At 32.8% G+C, this 18,031-nt stretch overlaps 2 protein-coding genes across 2 annotated transcripts; one reads left to right on the top strand and one right to left on the bottom strand.

Annotated features, from left to right (window-relative positions):
* Positions 1-382: 382 nt before the first annotated feature.
* Positions 383-4,090, bottom strand: LOC123903249 (receptor-like protein EIX2). The gene has a single exon (XM_045953196.1). It carries the CDS (start codon positions 3,781-3,783, stop codon positions 607-609), a length of 3,177 nt encoding a protein of 1,058 aa, XP_045809152.1. The 5' UTR covers positions 3,784-4,090; the 3' UTR covers positions 383-606.
* Positions 4,091-11,656: 7,566 nt separating this feature from the next.
* On the top strand, positions 11,657-18,031 carry LOC123903248. Its single transcript, XM_045953194.1, has 3 exons — positions 11,657-12,603; positions 16,583-16,751; positions 17,092-18,031. The coding sequence occupies exons 1-3, from the start codon at positions 11,818-11,820 to the stop codon at positions 17,547-17,549; spliced, it is 1,413 nt and encodes a 470-aa protein (XP_045809150.1). The 5' UTR covers positions 11,657-11,817; the 3' UTR covers positions 17,550-18,031.

Here is an 18,031-nt window from a genome sequence, read left to right as displayed (position 1 = left end):
CCGTCACTCCGTCCATCATCGCCACCACGCCATTACCCCCGTCATGCTGTTCACCACCACAGCCATCACCGGTTCTCATCACCACCAAATCACTGACTTTGCCGTAGAGAAATGGAGGATGGAAGAGGAAGAAGGAGAAATAGACGGTGGTTGGTGAAGCGATTATGTTTGTATGCAGATCATGGAATGGAATGCAAATTCATGGATTGATGATACTCTCTCATGATATTATCAAAGTTTAATCGCATAATAAATTTAGTTTATTATTATCTGCTAAATTGCATTGAAAATTGAGTTGGTCAAGTATTTTGGAACAAGTTTTTATCTCATTTTAGTAATTTATTTTGGTACGGATAGAGTATATATAACTAGGAGATCATTGTTTTTTAGTCTATTAACTAGTTTATAAAATTTCACCTTTAAAATAAATAAAGTGTCTAGGATTCGATATCCAATACCCTTATAAATTATTAGGAGATTTTATTTTCATAACAAAGGAAATTACAAAATTAGATTTCACATAGAAATTAAGTGACTAATCATCTTCAATCAAATTACATGACCCCTCAAGTAAGCCACAAAAAACAGAGAGTATGAATTCAGTTTTTAATCATTTCTTATCTTGTGCACTAACTCATCAACACATCTAAAGCAAGCATGCCTCCAATCCTTCTTCAAGAACAAAACTCCAATCGCTGCCCAAAATCCAGTAGTAAACCCAAGTGCTACCACAAAGTAAAACCACAATTTCTCAACCTTGTCTTGTTTCTCATCTTCATCTCCACTTTCATCTCTATCATTTTCATCTGGATCACAATTAGTAGACAATGGTGAACCACAAAGAACGTCGTTGCCAACATAAATATATGGATCAATAAATGTTGAAAATTGCCTGCCTTGTGGAATTTGTCCTGAAAGGTGGTTGTAGGACAAGTTTAGTGCACTTAGAAAAGTTAAGCTAGACATATTGGGTGGAATTGCGCCTGAAAGTTGATCATGAGAGAGGTCCAATGATTCAAGTGACTTCATGTTCCCTATGGTTGTAGGAATTTCACCAGACAAATGATTGTGTGATAGATTTAGGCCTCTCAAAGCAGTTAAACGAGTTATCCCCTTGGGAATAGGTCCACTCAGATTGTTGCATGATAAATCCATATTGGACATCAATTTCAGATTTCTTGTATAATGATCTTCTCTTCCTTTGATAACCTGGGAGACATCTTGATCTAACCAATCAAAATTCCTTGACTTATCTTGGCTAAACCGTTCAAAATACCTCGACATATCTTGGCTAAACCAATCGAAATTCCTCGGCTCATCTTTCCCATCTCTAGGAGCTAAGGTAACCGATGGTTTCCTTCCTTGAATCATTGCTGTAAGATTTCCAATGCATGGAGGGATTGAACCTATCAACATGTTGTTGGAAAGGTCCAAGATTTGCAAAGTTGAAAGTTTGCAAAGTTTTGATGGAATGTACCCTTGGAACTTGTTTTGTCTTAACCTGAGAATTTGGATTAAGGAGAAATCGTCTCCAATCGATGAAGGTATAGTCCCTGATATTTGATTATCTCCAATATCTAAGATTAACAATTGCTTTAAATTCCCCCAAAATTTTGGAAACTCCCCTTGAAGACTATTATTGTTCAAATGCAACCAAACCAAAGTCGAAAGATGACCAAACGAGCTTGGAATAACTCCTGATAGTTTGTTAGATGATAGGTTTATCTCATTTAATCTTTGACTTGAACTCCAACAATTAGGAATGTTGCCAACTAAATTGTTGCCTGAAAGGTCAATATGGTACAGAGAGTTTATTTTGCACAATGAATTTGGAATGAAATCATTTATGAGGTTATTTCCAAGAAGCAAGTGAGTGAGATTAGGCAATGTATGAGCAATGTTTTGGGGAAGTGATCCAGTGATATGGTTATTGGTGAGGTTCACATAAGCTAGTGACTTAGGAAACTTTATCTCTGAAAACATACCTTCTAAATGGTTGAGAGACAAGTCTAAACTTTGCAGGCTCATAAGTTTATGGAAAATTTCGGAAAATTTCCCATGCAAATTGTTTTTACTAAGATAGAGGGTGTGCAATTTTGAAAGTTGACCAAGATTTTGTGGGATTGTACCATTCAGAGAGTTTTCTGACACATCAAGGTGTTCTAGACTAACTAATTGTTCAATACTCCTAGGTATAATACCAGAAAAATTATTAGAAGAAATAATCAAGGAGTTAAGATTGACAAATTGTCCAATACAATTAGGAAGAACACCACTCAAATTATTATTGTTCAGAAGCAGATACTTTAGATTGACAAGTTCTGTTATACTACAAGGAAGACCCCCAAACAAGTGGTTATTAGAAATGTCCAAGTAGCTTAGATTTCTAAGTTTTCTTAGAGAGTTTGGAATAGATCCATTCAAGTGATTGTTAGCAAGGGATAAATATTCTAAGTTTGACAATTTTCCCAAAAAATTTGGAATAGGACCATGGAAAAAACTCAAACGAAGTGTGAGGACTACCATATTTTTAAGTTGTCCCAACCATATTGGCAGCTGATCATTGAAATTGTTGTTGCTCAAATCCAGTACCATTAAATCAAATCCAATGCATCTTGCGGGTTGTAAATTACCGACGAGTGCATTTCCTTGAAGTCGGTTTCCAGACAAATGTAGTATCTTAAGATGACACATATTTCCTAGAATTGTTGGGAGAGAATCCTCAATATGGTTTACTTGATTCCCTTCCAGACTGAGATATGAAAGACTCTGTAACCCTCCTAACCACAATGGAACATATTCAATGTTATTTTGGGAAAGATCAAGCTCTATCAAGGAAGTCAAATTTTGAAGAGGGAGTGGAATTGAGCCATTAAGAGCATTGTTTCTAAGAATGAGATATTCAAGTTTGACACAATTACTAAACCAAAATGGAACTGAACTGAGACTGTTGTTAGAAAGGTCAATAACTTCAATTGAAGTACTCGTGTTTCTAAAAGCATTCAGATCTGAACCATCAAGTTTATTGTCTGCAAGATAGAGAGACTCAATGCTAGAAAAATTTGTGTAACTAACAATTTGATGATCACTATGCATTTGTGTAATTATGCCGCAGTTCCTCAAGTCTAATTCTGACAAAGAAGGAAGCATGTTAACAACCATGAATAAATTGTGTACCTTCCCAAGAAAAACATCATTCATGGAAAGATATTGAAGCAATGAAAGTTTTGAAACCCAATAGATGTCATCAGAGTGTAACCAAGAATTGTAGCTGAGATCAAGATAGGACAATTTTGTGAGGTTTCCTAGATTGTTTGGGATCATGCCACTAAAATGGGAATCAGAGAGATCAAGGAATTGTAAATGGTTCATAGAATGGATCCACTTTGGTATTGGACTTGAATTAAAATTGTTTCCACTAAGGTCCAAATGACTAAGATATTTGAACTGTGAAAGAGAAGGATGGAGATGTTGAGATTCAAGCTTATGTTTTGAATATGGATTGCTAAGATCAAGCATTACAACATGTCCTGTAATGTTGCTGCAATTAACACCTTTCCATTTGCAACAATCATTTCCTTCCCAAGAGGAAAGTCTAAATGATGGATCCTTAAAACTTCCTTTGAGTTCAACAAGTGCTTGCCTCTCCTGTTCCAAACATCCAAATGATGATTGGTGACTCAAATGGAAAACAATGACAAAAACAAAGCATTTGTATCTAGACATCTTTGAGGAAAGTGAATGAAGCAAAATTGCACAATGGTGACTCCACAAACACAACATAATAAATAGGCATCTCCATCATTTTATTTTTCCAAGGACACGTGCTTTAACATTGGAAAAATGGAATCCACTTGTATTTGTGCATTGATATTGGCTTGAGACCTGGGAGTGTGCTTCTCTTGAGGTCTGAGGTTCGATTATCTCTGGCGCAAATTTGGGTGGGCTAATTTATCTTCTTCAAATAAAACTTTGGAAAAATGGTTTACTCGCGGTTTTTTAAATTCTAATTTTTTTTTTTGTAATTCTACTTTGTGTGTGTATACATATATGTATGTACTCCATCCGTCCCAAATTATAAGGGAAAATAAAAAAATTACACTTATTAAGAAAAAATAAAACATGATAATTTGAAATATGTTTTTGTGGGTTTTTCTTGGAATAAGTTGCATAGGAAGATGTAAAACCAATTTTTATTGGTTGTTATTTATTGAGAAAATGGGAGAGAGAGAAAATTAAATGCGATTTGCATTTAATTTTATGAGATCAAGGGAAAAACATTCTTGAAAATGATTTTTTCTCTTATAATTTGGGACAAAAAAAATGGGTTTTTTTCCCTTATAATTTGGGGGAGTATATATGAGAAATGAGGAACAATAAATTATAACCATTAGATTTAAATTAACAGTTCAGATTATTTTATTATAAATCTTTGTTAGTCGCACTTCACTACAATCTTTTCTTGTTGTCGATTACAATCCCTTGTTTTTCTCTCTGAATTGCATTGGCTAATAATAATAATTACATATGAATGAAAGGTAAATAACAGACAATAAATTGAATCGCAAATCCCTTTTAAATGACAAAATCACAAAAATATCTTCTTAAAAATTACATCTAGAGATTTATGAGACATAACATTGCTATGCCTATGCATGACTCTTTAAACCCTTTTAAGAAGATCCACAACCCTATAGTACTAGAAAGTCTGGAATGTAAAACGCATGATCCACACCCTCTTTGAACTGTTTGCTCGTGTCATTTCTCTACCAATAGTGAGTCCTCTGAGTCAAATTTTGAAGAAAAGCTCTTGTACGGTTGCCCGTGGGAAAACGCGTATTTGATGATAAAGCTCTTGTACTGTTGCTTGTGGAAAAAACGCGTAGTAATAATAATTCAAATTTTTAGACGTCTTGTTTGTGGTTGATATTTTGGCTTTAGATGATCGGAGGATGTTTTCTAGATAGGAATGTGATACACATTGGTTGACTAATAAAGTAAAGCTTGGAATGGTCTATATGATGATGGAAAGCCACTTAAGTGTATATTGGTTTTTTTTTTCTTCGTCAAATAACTTAGTGATTAAAAATTTCATTCTTAAAGTGGATAAATGGTTTGATTGGTGTTCGAATCTTCAACCTCATGCATATATATAATGCGATGTTTCTGTCATGTCAACTGAACTAAGCTCACAGAACTAGTAGTTGTCTTTTCTAAAGTTTTTTCTCAGGATAATAGATTGAAGTACAAAAGAAAGAATATGAATGACTTACATCTATTTTTTTTTTTTGCTGTCTTATTTCATTTTTCATTGTTAATGATGCGCAACTCTATAGATGGTTGTTCTTAGATTTTCATCAACTAAACTAAATAAAAGTGTAAAGTAAAAAAAAACTAAATTTTTATTTTAATTTGTCAAAAAAAAAGTTTTTATTTTAACAAACTCATTATTTGTTATGATTCTATTTTAATTTTGTTGGTAATTAATGGTTGATATTTTCAACTTTATACTCTCTATGATGAATTGCTCACTTTAGAATTTAGAGGACACAAATCCGGTGGTTCCTATATAGAATTATAGTCTAATCATATTTTACTATGAATTTCAATATAACTTATCATTTTCTTAAAACGAGAACACCCTTAAACATGTACTAGTATATTTTACTAGATGGTACGGTTTGCTATAAATGAAAAAGACAAACTTCCTAAAATTGCAAGCATATTATCAATATCTAAACTTTTATAACCGATCACTCAATTCTGTCAAAAAAAAAAAACAATAAAGGAAGTGAGTTGAGACTCTAAGCCTCGGTGAGTTCCTTATAATCTATCTCTCTACTTGGTGACTAACCGAGACTCTTTAATGAATCGGTTGGCTTTTGACCATTTTTTTACACAGTATCACTATCACCCCTCTATAATGTTTTTTTTCTTTCTCCTTTTATTTAAATAAGTAATTTTTAAATAAATATGATTTTTTTTAGTAAAAAATATGATTTTTATTATGTGTTTTTTATATACTAGTTCCAGTGCCCGTGCTAACGCACAGGAAACACCGTCTTGTAGTAATTTCGTACAGTAAATATACGTATGGTCAAAATATTATAGTAAATAAATATATATTCATCAATATAGAACTCGTCAGACAATTAAGATTTCAGTATCCGTGAAATTTGCCTTAATATTACACAATTCAAAAAGATATGCATTATTTCTATGTAAAACCAAAATATAATGCATAATCATACTTCTGGAAAAACAACATTGATAGTTGAACTTGGAAGTACCGACTTTCAATAACATTCTTTTTTTTTATTGATAAAAAAATTAAAATAACATTCTTTTTTGGTGTAGGTATTTTTACCTAGTCTGAGTACCTGTGTTAACGCACAGGAAGCACCAAATTTTAGTAATTTTGTACATAATTTTTAATTTTCAAATGCTATATAAATTTGTGATCAAATAAAATGGATAATTATATATTATGAAAACACATCCTGTCAAAATGTTACAGGTAAAAAATCTGGTTTTCAATAAACAACTTGATGGACTGGTATGATTTCATTATCCGTGAAATTTGATTTAATATTACACAATTCAAAAAAATATGCATTCTTTGCACGGGAAAACAGCCAATAGAATATATTAATGTCAAACTCTACATAAACTTATACAGCCTCTCGTGTGTTTTTTTAGAGATACCATATAAATTTTAGGGTAAATGATCATTTACCCACCTGCAAAATAAGCAAATTTTTGTTTACCCCCCTATGCAGATTTTTTTTCTGTTTACCCCCCTATAAAAAATTGATTCCCTCATTTTGCCCCCTGTGTGTACAGCAGGACAAGTGACTGTGCAATTTTGCTGACGTGACTTGTACACATGGAAAAAACGTTTATATTTATTTTTAAAATTCCACGTCAGATAATATTTTTTTCAAAAAAAAAAAAATTTAAAATTTTTTTCCTACAAAATTTTTAAAAAAAATTCTTATTTATTTTTTTTTCAAAATAAAAAAATCCTACAAAAAAAATTAAATTTTTTTCCTATAAAATAAAAAAAACAAATTTTCTTATTTATTTTTTTTTCCAAAATAAAATAAATCCTACAAATAAAATTTTTTTACTGCAAAATTTTAAAAAAATTTCCTACAAATAATTTTTTTTTCCAAAAATAAAAAAACTAATTTTCTTATTTTGCTCCCAAAATAAAGATTTTAAAGATTTATTTCCAAACCTTTTTGAATTAAAAAAACAACAGAATCTTCGTCGGAATCATTTTCTTCCACCGTCGTGATCGTATTCTTCGTCGTCTTCTACTTCGTTATTGTCTTCTGCTTCTTTCTATTTTTCTAGTTCTAGGGCAAATGGTTTTGGTACAAGAGAAAAACACAAATAAAATTTCTTTTTCTATTTTTTTTAATTCAAAGAGATTAAAAATAAAATAAAGTTTTGTTTTTAAAAATAAAGATTATGTTTTTTTTTAATTCAAGAAAATTTGAAAATAAATCTTTAAAATTTTTATTTTGGAAATAAACTTTATTTCGGAGTAAAATAAGAAAATTTATTTTTTTATTTTGGGAGGACATTTTTTACTTGTTGGAAATAGTTTTAAATTTGTTTAAAGGACAAAAGATTTTTTTTTTTTTTAGGAAATTTTTTTTAAAATTTTGTAGGAAACAAATTTTGGGGAAAAAAAAAAAGAAAATTCGTTTTTTTATTTTGTAGGATTTTTTTTTTTAAAAAAATTATCTGATGTGGAATATAAAAAATAAATATAAATGATTTTTTCCACGTGTACAAGCCACGTCAGCAGATTTGCACAGTCACATGTCCTGCTGTACACCTAGGAGGCAAAATGAGGGAATCTATTTTTTGCAGGGGGTAAACAGAAAAAAAATCTGCATAGGGGGGTAAACGAAAATTTGCTTATTTTGCAGGGGATAAATGACCATTTACCCTAAATTTTATTCATCAATATCATATAATTGCTAATATTTTAAAAACTATAGCCCCTATAAACCAACTAATTGATAACAATGAAATGGTATAATCTAAAGAGTTCAATCATCCACTCTTGCTTCTAGATGATCCACTAACAGATAGCTCAATAATATATTCCATAATTTATTAAGATAAAGATATGATTCTCAATACCGCAAATACATAATTTATTAAGATAAAAAACGGTATTACATTAATAATTAATTACTCATCCCAAGGATAGCAAATAGACTGCTTTGGCAGATTGAGGCAAGGTCCAGATTTTACTACAGACCAATCACAAATAAAACATCTATAAGTATCTCTACCTGCTATGTATATATCAAAGTGATGAAATTCATTATTCCATTGAAAGGAACAAAAGAATAGTGTTTCGCCAAAAAAGGCATTATGAAATTTCCAACCAAAACTATCACCATGATGAAGAAGATGAACTCCAAGATCATCATCTTTTGATTTGCAATGAATGGTTAAGTCTAAATTGTCTTCCAAAGAGTTAACAATATTCACATGACGGTAGTTCGCCATTGCAAGAATATTGACCATTGATAGCAACATCAAAACATATAGAATGCGAAATTTTTTATTTAATAGAGGCATTATGCCTTTAACAAATGTTTTATGAAAGTGAATAACTTATGTTATTTGAAAGTTAGAATAATATAATAGATAAAACAAGAACATATATTTATAGGTGTTCAGGAAAGAAGAAAACAAATATATAAAAAGTTTAAATTTATTAATATATTTTCTCTGATTTTTTTTATAAGAAACATTTTATTTTTTTAGATTTATTAAATAATTAATGTATCTAGTCTTTAAGGTAGATCATATACATTAATGATTCAATGAATCTATATAGGTGAAGTGTTTCTTATAAAAAAGACCCGAGGAAATATTTGATATGTTTTGATAAATGTACTATTTTATGTATAAAAATAAATCAAAGGACACATCTAGAAAAACAGTAAAGACACTATTAAATATCAATATAAAATTGACATATTTAATTACATGTGAAATATATTATATAATAAAATGTTTTAATTTTTAAACCCCAAAATGTTTTATTCTAAATAATTATGTGTTTATTATTGAGAAAATGGGACATGCATCGAAAATGTAAAATTATTTTATACTATCATTCAATGTCAATTATGTATTCAGCCAAATCACTCTACTACACCCCACTCTAATGATATGATGTGGAGGAATAATTGATTCCTATTGGACATTCGTGTAAAAATATTTTACACTAATGTAGCATGTCCATGAAACTCTTTATTATTTGACTTAATTGCATATTTGGTCCCTTAAATTTATTTTAAGTTTCAATTTGATCCCTTATGTTTATAAGCACCATCCCCATCCTCTTCCCGTGGATCTAGCTGCATCATTAAAACTAGCATCGACATTACACTTCAAGAAACCGGGGCAAGGTGGAGTCCAATGTGCTGCTATCGGGTTCACTCTTGGCTGCTGCAAAATTCGGTTATTGTGCTGCATAATTGTTTGGTTTTGTTCATCAAATATGCCTTGTACTGTGGTCCACTCTTCCCATGCTTGAATAGCCTTCATGCCCACATGTCTTGCACTTATTTTGCTATGTATCCATACAAAGCTGTTTCGGTTCTGCCATATATGCCAAATCAAAATCGAAGCTTTACCTGCTGTTAGCATACTCTCATGACAGCATATATTAAAAATACATTCCTTTATATTTTGGCTCACTTTGCATCCATTTTTGTAGAACATGTTCCAGTCCATGACATTCCAAGCTTCCTTGCTCCCTTCACAATCAAAGAATATGTGCCAATCCACCATTGTTTCTACCGTAAATACCGGACATTCAGTTGGACATTGGACGAAACAATTTCTTAATCTAAGTTGGGAAGGTAAACAATCCTTACAAATCCTCCATAGCAAGTGTTTGGATTTAGGTCGTGCTTGGATCTTCCATAATTTACCCCATTCTTTTGCACATCTCGGTTGGATTTTCAAAGCTCTTTCTTTCATTAGTGCCCTATATCTGGATCTTTCAAGCTCTTTAATTAAACTAACAGGCCAAGAATAGATAGAGATAGAGTAAATCATCATGCTTTGAAATACACTTTTGATTAACTGACCTCTTCCAGCATATATAGGAGAGTAAAGAAGCTTTCCATGAGGCAAGTTTGGTCTTTATCTTATCAACAAGAGGTTGGAAGTAAATAGCTTTTGGCTTTCCTTTAAAGATTGGGACTCCAAGATATATAGATGAAAGCTAAAGTACCTATGCTGAACCCTTCAGAGGTTTTAGTTTACCTTCCTCCACAACACAAGTTTAGTAAGGTCTCTACTTAACACCTCCTCTGCAAGACTAAAAGAAGTGGTGAAAATGGATTCCCTTGTCTCACTCCTCTAGAACAATCAAAGAAGCCTTCATGCTTACCATTTATGGAAATGGATAGCTTTGCAGCATGTAATATGGTATGAATCCAATTTTAGAACAAAGGGCTAAAGCCGAAAGCATTAAGCACTTTTAACAAGAAACTCCAGTCAAGGGTGTCAAAAGTCTTAGCTATATCAATCTTGATAGCTTGCCTCCATAGGATTTCTTGTGCAACAAGTTAATAGCTTCTGAACTCAAACAAATACAATATTTGATTTCACTACCTTTAATAAACCCCTTTTTGCTCTTTAGAGATAATGTTAGCCTGCTAACTAACACCTTCAAAATGATCTTGAATTTAAAATTAGCCAAAGCAATTGGGCTAAATTGGGCAATGATGTCTGCATTAGAATCTTTAGGAATCAACACAATTGTGTTAGCATTGTAATTATTAGGCATGATCCAATTATGTTGAAAAAATTCAAGAACTGCTTCATAGACATAAGTTTTGATAACATCCCAATAAGTTTGAAAGAAAAAAGCTCCAAACCCATCAGGACCAGGAGCCCCATCTTTGTTCATTGAAAAACAACATTCTTGATCTCTAAAGATGAAGGGAGCATGGTAAGCAAATTATTTGTGGCTTCGTTGACAAATCTTCAAATGTGAATGTGACCAAATAATAGGTTCAAATGTCGATGACATACAAGTATTATGACTTAATTGCATGTTTGATCCTTTACATTTATTTTATGTTTCAATTTTTTTTGTCCTTTACATTTAAAATATTTCGAATTAGTCATTTTAGTCAAATTTATATTTAAATCGTTTGTGTGGCTAATAGAGTTGCATACGTGGACAACTTGGGAGAATGCCACAAAAAGTTTTAGACGAAATTAGCTCAAAATTTAACAGAAAGTTAGACGAAACTAGCTCAAGATTTTAAAAAAATGACAAACTTATGTTGACTTCGATTTTTTTTTTCTTTTTCAATTGCAACATTATGGACCAATTAAACTGATTTAAAACTTTTTAAATAAAAATAAAATAGAGATAAAAGACAAATATATAGCCATCAATTTATCATCATTTAGCAATACATAAGAAAGGAAAATGCTAAAGAGTGCCCCCGGGGCACTATTTAAGGAACCAAATATAGTAATATCATATTGAAGTTTGTGCAGTCAACGCCTCAAAAGTCTAAAAAGTGTTATTTTCAATTTTAAAATTTCCTTTTTTGGTTTTCTTAACCGGTGCCCCCGGTTAGCATGACCCCATAAGAAAATGCCAACTAATAATTTGTCCTCAATTATAGACAAGTCTAATCTAATAATAATACGCAATAATAGATGATGTTATCACTTTCCTCGCTTCTTTGTACTTGTGTTACATTTCCACACTCCCTTCTCATCTCATTCTAATTCTAACAAAACAACACCATGGCCCAAGAACGCGGGAGTGAAAACCCAGATCAACCATCACTCCCAACCCGACCCGTCGGCGGCACCGAATACGGCTGGTGCAAAGCCGTTCCCGGCGGCACCGGTTCCACCGTCCTAAGTCTCCTTCTATCTAAACCTCCACAAATCCCTCATCTCCAAAACGCCCTCCACAAACTCCAAATTTCCCATCCAATCCTCCGTTCAAAGATCCATTTCGACACAACCACCAACACTTTCCAATTCGTAACTCCTCCAAATCCTCGCGTTCAAATCCAACCCTTCGATCTTCAATCAACTTCCCAAATCCTCCAAACACAAGCTAACGATCATGATTCAATCGATCCTTTCCATGCTTTACTCGAACACGAGATGAACCGTGACACGTGGCGAGATCCTAATGATGTAGATGTTATGTATGCTAGTACGTATACGATTGATGAGAAACGGTTTGCGGTGTTTTTGCGGTTGCATACGTCGGTTTGTGACCGTGCTGCGGCGGTTGCGTTGTTGAAGGAATTGTTGAGGCTTGTTGCTGGAAGAGGTGGTGAAGATGGTGGTGGAGGTGAAGTTAAGGGTGGTGAGAAGGTGAATCTTGCAATTGAGGATCTGATTCCTGAAGGGAAGAAGAATAAACCGTTTTGGGCGCGTGGGTTTGACGTGCTTGGTTACTCGCTTAATGCGTTTAGGTTTTCGAATTTGAGTTTTGTGAATGCTGATCCTCCTCGAAGCTCTAGGATTGTGAGGTTGCAACTGAATGCTGATGAAACCAAGCGGCTTCTAGATGTGAGTAATCACTTTTACTTCTATTTTCATTTCTCGTATACAAATATCATTACTCTGTGTGTCGTTGTCAATTTATCATATACTATCTATGAAGCACGGACATTCCTCATATTAGCCGTGTCCCGTCCACGGGACACCCGACTCTTATAATTACACTTAATTATGTCATTTTCTTAAATTATTATCGGTGTCGACGTATGTGTCCGTGTCATGTCCGCCGTATGTGTCCGTGTCCGTGCTGTGCTTCATAGTATACTATCATAGTGTCACGTTCAAGATTTCATGGATATCATTGTGTCCGTGTCCGTGTCTTATTTTTTAAACCACGTACAAATATCATTACTGTGTGTGTTGTTGTCAATTTATCATATACTATCATAGTATAGGTTCAAGATTTCATGGATATTATTAACTAATTTTTCCACTAATAACTTTCTGTGTTGGGTCAGTTCATACGAAACAAACACTCTAGTTTCAATTTAGCCTCTTAGTGGACGGTGAAATTAGTGTCCTTGAATACCGAGTTTAAAAAAAAATTATAAGAATAATTATGCTACAATTTTGTGTTTTCTCTTTTAGATTGTGTACTATTAAGTTTTTTGTTGTGTATAGATGAAATGGTAAACACCGCATAAAACTTAGCTATGAGAGATTTCGAGTTCGAACTCAATATACCACAAATATTTAGCCTAACAATGTCGACATTTCTTGTTTGAAAAAAACAATGTCGACATTTTGCAGTTGAGTTAGAGTTAGACTTATTGAGATATTGCGAACATGAGATAAATGTTACTAGTATTTTATCATATTTTTTTTATTAGTGAATATAATATTTTATTATGTTTGTAATAAAGTATTTGATTTTTTGAATCATTACAGAATTTTTATTTTGATTAAAATTTGTTATTATAGTAGTAAGATAAGATTATGTTTCATTACAAAAACAAATGTGGTAGCCGGTAGGTCCACTAATTTTGTTTTATTTGAATTAATAATAACATATAGTGAGAGGTGATTGGAGAGACGTTTGTATTATGTATTGGGGTCGTTGTCTGGAAGGGTAATTGAGGATATGCATATGGGGACAGATATGGGTGCAAGATGTACCTATCTCTCCAATGCAACTTCTTTTTGTTAAAATTTGACGCGTCTGATGGGATAATTTTGTATTCATTTTTTTATTTTGTTATGAATGTTCATTGATTTTCATTATGTTTTAGTTATTCGATGATGTCTATAGTGATTATCTACATTCACCCTATAATAGGTCTTATAAATTTAAGGGAGTAAATCACCCACAAATAGGTCTTTGACTTTATGAACATTTTAAAATGGTCCATGACTCTATTAAATTGTCAAATTTATCCTTATATTTAATCACTTACTATCAATTAAAGTCTATATTTTCCAACTTACTAGCAATTTGGTCCTTAATATTATCCACTTATCCTTATTTGTTAGTAATTAGTGTTGTTAGTTTTTTGTTGTGGTGGGAGTGAAACCCCTGGCATCCTTATCCCTCCACTCCCTAACTCATCCACCTCTGCTACCAAGTCATCCTTATAACTCCCCTACTTATTCTTAATTTAGTTCCTAACATATTTTTTGAAGGACTAACGAGTAAAATTAGAGTCAGAGATCTTTTTATAATATTCATAAAGTCAAGGACCTATATGAAAGTGTCTTACAATGTTAGAGTCAGGGACCGATTCGGTGGTTTACTAAAATTATTCAAGGAGTCTTTATTTCAGCTTCATCCTTTTCCTATCCTATAAAGAGTAAAGAAACAGAGTACATATAAAGAATAAAGAAACAGAGTACATATATAAGGCATTGTAGACAATGAATTTTATAATAGCAGCAAAAAAAAAAAAAAACTATTAACATTTTGCAAGAAGCCCAAAGTGACCTTAAATAAAATGCATATTACAAAGAAATATTTCTGAGAATTGAACATTACTAATTTACTCTTAAAAAATTTAAATGTCGGTCAAGTTATTTGAGAAGAGAGTGGGCAACAACTTTTGAGGAGAGAGCAACAACTTTAAAACTCCTTAGGAGAGTTTTGCTATTCATGTGGTTCTACTCAATTCCAAGGATTACTCTATATTTGCACACACTTATACCCTTTGATACAACAGAACAATTAAATGTAGTATAGAACTAGTATAGCTTGGCTTATAACTACATATTCTATCTTTTCAAATGTTAAAAATCAATCTTGAATATTGCAATCCTCATTAGCAAACTGATAGAAACTGGTACCACAATTATAATTAATAGCAATAACTGACTTTTATTGATGGTAGAATAGGATTATAATAGAAACAGAATGGTAAACTGACCAAAAGAATACGAAAATATAGGTTAATTACAATGCCCTTCTAAGAATTTAAAAGTCTTGGTCTCTCCATTCCAAGATTTCGATCGTTCAGTCTCTCCCAACAAATATCCAATCCCAAATAATTGCCTACTGACTTTTTCCTTCAGATTCGCTGTTTATCCAGCAACTTATTTATCCAATAAGTGCCTAAAAACATAAGTACTTCCTAATACATAGTAATATAATAATTTCTGCCTAATAAAATAATACCCGCCTAATAATGTTTACTAATATTAGACCTAACAATACTCCCCCCAAAACCGTCAAAAAAAATAAAATAAACTCCCTCCAAAAGAATCACCTTGTCCTCAAGAAGATTACATAAGTGTCCACTAGGGTCTCAGAAGATTACATAAGTGTCCACCAGGGTCTCAGAACTTGAATTCAGCCACATCTTCATAGGCCTTCTGTTCTTTATGTTCTTCTTCAGCCATTGTCAGGACTTGTAACAGTTTTTTGGGACATCTATGGCCTGGACTAAATTTCTTGTCACATATGTTGCCTAGCGTGGCACATTTAGGACTGTTCATGGTTCAGTTCAGACAGAAAACTGAACTGAACCATAATAACAGTTCTACAGAACCAAACTGAACCTTTTCTGTCAAACCGAACCGAACCGTATTAATGGTTCAGTTAACCGGTTCTTGATTTTGAACTGAACTGAACCGTTGTTAACTTTCAAAGTCTGAACTGTGTGTGTTTTTTTATGTAAGCACCGATACACCACCTCCGGTCCTCCACCTTTGTCATCTTCTTTAATGTTCTTTTTCTCTTTGAAAGTTTCTGAAATCCAATTCATAATCACGTTTAAAAGTTTTGAGGTTTGCCTAATTTATAAAAATCAGTTTTAATTTGTTTTTTCTTTTCTCTTTTTAGGATTGAATTTCTCTAATTTGTTCAAAATCAATTGATTTCATATCTATTTTTTCAAAATCAAATCCATTTTGAGGTGAGAACAGAGAACAACAAGATTCATCATCAAAACTTAAAATCAATTGATTTTGAATTCTCCATTCATAATCCAATTTGATTTTGAACTTTTCTCAACTTGCAGTTCAGTTTTTAATGGCGGTTCAGTTATTTGCAGTTCAGTTTCGGTTAATGAACTGTGGTTAAAATATAGGTTCAGTTAGTGAACTCCTAAATCGGTTCAGTTAATTTTGGTTCGGTTCAGTTCGGTTCGACAATTCGGTTCAGTTCGACAGTTATTTTGAACACCCCTAGCACATTACATATATACAGAGAACAAGTCACTCTTAAAAGTCAAGTCTGATAAGAACTAAAAAGAGTTTGTGTTTCATCACATACCCTGGTGGTGTGATCCAAACTCTTCTAAAATATCAATTAATTTAGAATCAACTTAGCAAAGTGATAGTTCAGATTTGGTTTTGGAGAAAGTAGCAGCCAATTTATGCACTGAATAATATAAGCCAACTCACCTAATAAAAGCTTCTTCAAAATGCTAAATCTGTTTGTTATGCATCCAATAATCTAATTGTTTTGAAATTTGACCGATATGGCATTCTACTGCGTACCCACTTTTTGCATATTATCTGGCCATTGAATGTATGAAGTTAATCATGCAAGATTATGTAGGGGTGCAAATCAAGAGGAATTAAACTTTGTGCGGCACTTGCAGCAGCTGTAATGCTTGCGACATGGATCTCTAAGCGCCTTCCTGATTATCAAACCGAAAAATATGCTGTAGTAACACTCATGGATTGTCGCCGACTTCTCGATCCAGTACTTCCCAGCAGCCATTGTGGTATGCCATAGTTTCTGGTATTCTTTGTTCCATTTTTTGTTTGGTTTATAGATTTAATTGGTATGCACTCTTAGTGTAATGTGTTTTCGCACATGCATCCAATATGGCGGTACTTTGGCATTTACGCATGACTGGTTGTCAAAAACTTGTTCAGATTGTTTAGCAGTGCAATTAGGTTCCCAGCTTTCAAACTAAATAGCGAAATTAATGAACTTGAGTACCTCCAAATATTGCAATTTTCCAATTATTCATGAGCCAAGCATACTGATGGAGGTAGTACCTTTTAAATTGTTTGGCAAAAGTTTGACATTCTTGCTTATTCATCTGTTGTTTGGTTCAGGATTTTACCATTCTGCCATTTTAAACACTCATGATGTGTCCGGAGAATCCTTATGGGAGTTGGCAAAGAGAAGCTATGCATCTTTTGAAAATGCTGTAAATTACAACAAGCATTTCTCAGATATGTCTGACCTGAACTTCCTCATGTGCAAGGCCATTGATAACCCTGGTTTGACACCATCGTCATCCCTTAGAACTGCATTGGTCTCTGTTTTTGAAGACCTTGTCATTGACGAGTCAACTGAAATGCATGAAGAACTTGGATTGGAAGACTATTTGGGTTGCGCTTCCGCACATGGTGTTGGCCCATCCTTAGCCATGTTTGATGCCATACGGAATGGAAAGTTAGATTGTGCTTGTATATATCCTTCACCCCTTCATTCAAGAGAGCAGATTCAAGGACTAGTTGATCATATGAAGAGAATACTTGTGGATGGTTGTAACAGTGAAAATCAATAAGTTGATCAATAATTTAACTATGAGCATGTGGTGAAAATTTCATTGACCAATTCATAAGCTTTGTTGCCTCTTCATTTTCAGTTTGTGGTAATTACCTTCTCCGGATATGCAGATTATTTCTCTGCTCTGAAATGGTCTCAAGAAATGAGAGGTTTATTGATTTATTTCAGGCTGAAACTTCAACAATTATGATTGACTCAAGTTACTATAATGCTCTCACACACACTTGCATACTTATCACTTAGGGTATGTTTTGGAGTTGGATTTTGGAAGGTAGGACTTTGGAGGGATAAGTCTATATTTCAAAACAAATTTTCTTTGAATAATAAGCCACTTATGCAATTATTTTTAATTTGCAAAATCCATTGTGAATGTATAGAATCCATTGTACTGATGTAAACCACCAAACAGGCCAATCTAGAAGGTCTTTGTCATTATTACTACTTATATAAGGAAACATGAACAAGTCCTTTTCCATGTTA

This window comes from Trifolium pratense, linkage group LG1 (assembly GCF_020283565.1).
Source record: "Trifolium pratense cultivar HEN17-A07 linkage group LG1, ARS_RC_1.1, whole genome shotgun sequence".
Classification (NCBI taxonomy): Eukaryota; Viridiplantae; Streptophyta; class Magnoliopsida; order Fabales; family Fabaceae; genus Trifolium; species Trifolium pratense.
Note: the sequence above shows the minus strand (reverse complement) of the source record. Positions and strands in the feature narration are given on the sequence as shown.

Coding starts and splice junctions, on each gene's coding strand:
- LOC123903248 (XM_045953194.1), top strand. CDS start 11,818: ATGGCCCAAGAACGCGGGAGTGAAAACCCAGATCAACCATCACTCCCA. Junction 12,604..16,582: donor AAACCAAGCGGCTTCTAGAT/GTGAGTAATCAC, acceptor AAGATTATGTAG/GGGTGCAAATCAAGAGGAAT. Junction 16,752..17,091: donor ACTTCCCAGCAGCCATTGTG/GTATGCCATAGT, acceptor TGTTTGGTTCAG/GATTTTACCATTCTGCCATT.
- LOC123903249 (XM_045953196.1), bottom strand. CDS start 3,783: ATGTTGTGTTTGTGGAGTCACCATTGTGCAATTTTGCTTCATTCACTT.